Source organism: Mandrillus leucophaeus, unplaced genomic scaffold, assembly GCF_000951045.1.
Source record: "Mandrillus leucophaeus isolate KB7577 unplaced genomic scaffold, Mleu.le_1.0 Scaffold230, whole genome shotgun sequence".
In the NCBI taxonomy this organism is placed as follows: domain Eukaryota; kingdom Metazoa; phylum Chordata; class Mammalia; order Primates; family Cercopithecidae; genus Mandrillus; species Mandrillus leucophaeus.
The window spans coordinates 30116-32329 of NW_012102366.1; the positions used below are offsets into that span (position 1 = coordinate 30116).

Consider the following 2214-nt stretch of genomic DNA (forward strand, 5'->3'; position numbering starts at 1 on the left):
TCTGTCACTCCCAGGCTGGAGTGCAGTGGCGCTATCTCGACTCACTGCAACCTCCGCCTCCCGGGTTCAAGCGATTCTACTGCCTCAGCCTCCTGAGTAGCTGGGATTACAGGCGCCCTCCACCACGCCTGGCTAATTTTTGTATTATTTTTAGCAAAGACCGGGTTTCACCATGTTGGTTGGGCTGGTCTCAAACTCCTGACCTCAGGTGATCCGCCTGCCTCGGCCTCCCAAAGTGCTGGGATTACAGATGTGAGCCACCGCACCCGTCCCCAGGTGGCATTTCTATTGTGGGCTATCATTGACAGTAAAGATCTAAGCTGATCACAGCCCAATCTGAGAAATCATCTACAGGGGAGGGCAGAGGACTCCATGGGCACAGATGAAATAGCCTTGATTCTGTTTCTCTGGGTGCATCACCAGCCTCCTTTCTTATTCAATGCAGGATGCTGGCATTTAAAGCGACAATTCAGCTGTTCATCCTGGGCTGCACGTGGTGTCTGGGCATCTTGCAGGTGGGTCCGGCTGCTCGGGTCATGGCCTACCTCTTCACCATCATCAACAGCCTGCAGGGCGTCTTCATCTTCCTGGTGTACTGCCTCCTCAGCCAGCAGGTACCACTGCCCAGCTCCCACCCAGTACTCTTCCTGTTCTCACTGCTTTCCATGAGCTGACCCAGGGCACGCTTTGCCTCTGCAGGTCCGGGAGCAATACAGGAAATGGTCCAAAGGGTTCAGGAAATTGAGAACTGAGTCTGAGATGCACACACTCTCCAGCAGTGCGAAGGCTGACACCCCCAAACCCAGCACGGTAAGATGACGCATTGCTCCAGAGCATTTCACTAACCGACCCACCTGAGGAGCATGTGCCTATCACACAAGGAAACCTAGGAATACAGCAGGCGATGCCCTAGACAGGCTCACATCTGAGTATGCCTTGACTCATTAACCATTAGCAATGATCTCAGTTTACATGTTTATTTTTTTTTTTAATCAGCCAGGCCTGTTGGGATTACAGTCATAGCCTGTCATCCCAGCATTTGGGAGGCCTAGGCAAGAGGATCACTTGAGGCCAGGAGTTCAAGACAAGCCTGGGCAACATAGCAAGATCCCATCTCTACAAAAAATAAAAATAAAAATTAGCCAGACATGGTGGCATGCACCTGTAATCCCAGCTACTCCTCAGGAGGCTGAGGTGGGACAATCATTTGAGCCCAGTAGGTTGAGGCTGCAGTGAGCCATGATCATGCCACTGCACTCCAGCCCAGGCAACAGAGTGAGACCCTATCCCAAAACTTAAAAAAAAAAAAAAAAAAAAAAAAAACCTTGGCTCTTACTCCTTAGGGAGCTGTGCTTATCTTGACTCTCACACACAAACACTCCTATTGGACACCTACTGTGTGCCATACATGGTTAACTAAATGAGCAGGAATTGATCTGAAGCAGTGATGCACATTCTACTCAGAAGCATTTACCCTACCCCTTTTCTCTACATACTAGTCTATCTCACAGTCACTTGGCACCACCACCCCATAAAGGCAAGCATGGGAGGAAACGCTGTACATATTTATGAATTAAACAGAAATAGGTGTTAACTGGGATTTAGGCTCTCTTAACAAGTCTGCCTCTACCAACTACCACTTAGTAGTGGGTAGTGGGCAGTGCCTCTACTCAGCACCCTCTACCCACTGCAAAACTCAGAAAGAAAAGCAGTAATGGGGCCAGCGATGGTGGCTCATGCCTATAATCCCAGCACTTTAGGAGGCTGAGGCAGGACAGCTGCTTGAGGACAGGAGTTCCAGACCAGCCTGAGCAACCCAGTGAGACCACATCCCTATAAAGCATTTAAAAATTAGCTGAGGGTGGTGGTGTGCACCTGTAGTCCCGCTCCTCAGGAAGCTGAGGTGAGGGGATCACTTGAGCCCAGGAGTTTGAGGCTGCACTGAGCTATGATTATGCCACTGCACTTCGGCCTGGATGACAAAGCAAGACCTCTTCTCTAAAAAACAATACTAATAATAGAAGTAAATACATGAAGTTTTAAAAACACACGGGGCAACCTGGGAATCAGCGGGTGATGCCCTAAGAGGGTTCACATTTGAGCAACTCCTTGACTCGTTAACCAATAGCAAATATCTCAGTTTAAACGCTTTTTCATAAATCAGCCAGGAACAGTGGCTCAAGCCTGTAATGCCAGCACTTTGGGAGGCCGAGG

The 2214-nt window shown here is 49.4% G+C and overlaps 1 protein-coding gene across 1 annotated transcript in view; it reads left to right on the forward strand.

Moving 5' to 3' along the window:
* ADGRE2 (adhesion G protein-coupled receptor E2) overlaps window positions 1–2214 on the forward strand; it is a gene marked incomplete at its 5' end in the record, with an annotated part of 30718 nt that overhangs the window by 20034 nt on the left and 8470 nt on the right. The window contains 2 exons of the mRNA XM_011981808.1: window positions 446–614; window positions 700–810. Coding sequence (XP_011837198.1) covers window positions 446–614; window positions 700–810 — 280 coding nt within the window. The remainder of the gene's footprint in view (window positions 1–445; window positions 615–699; window positions 811–2214) is intronic.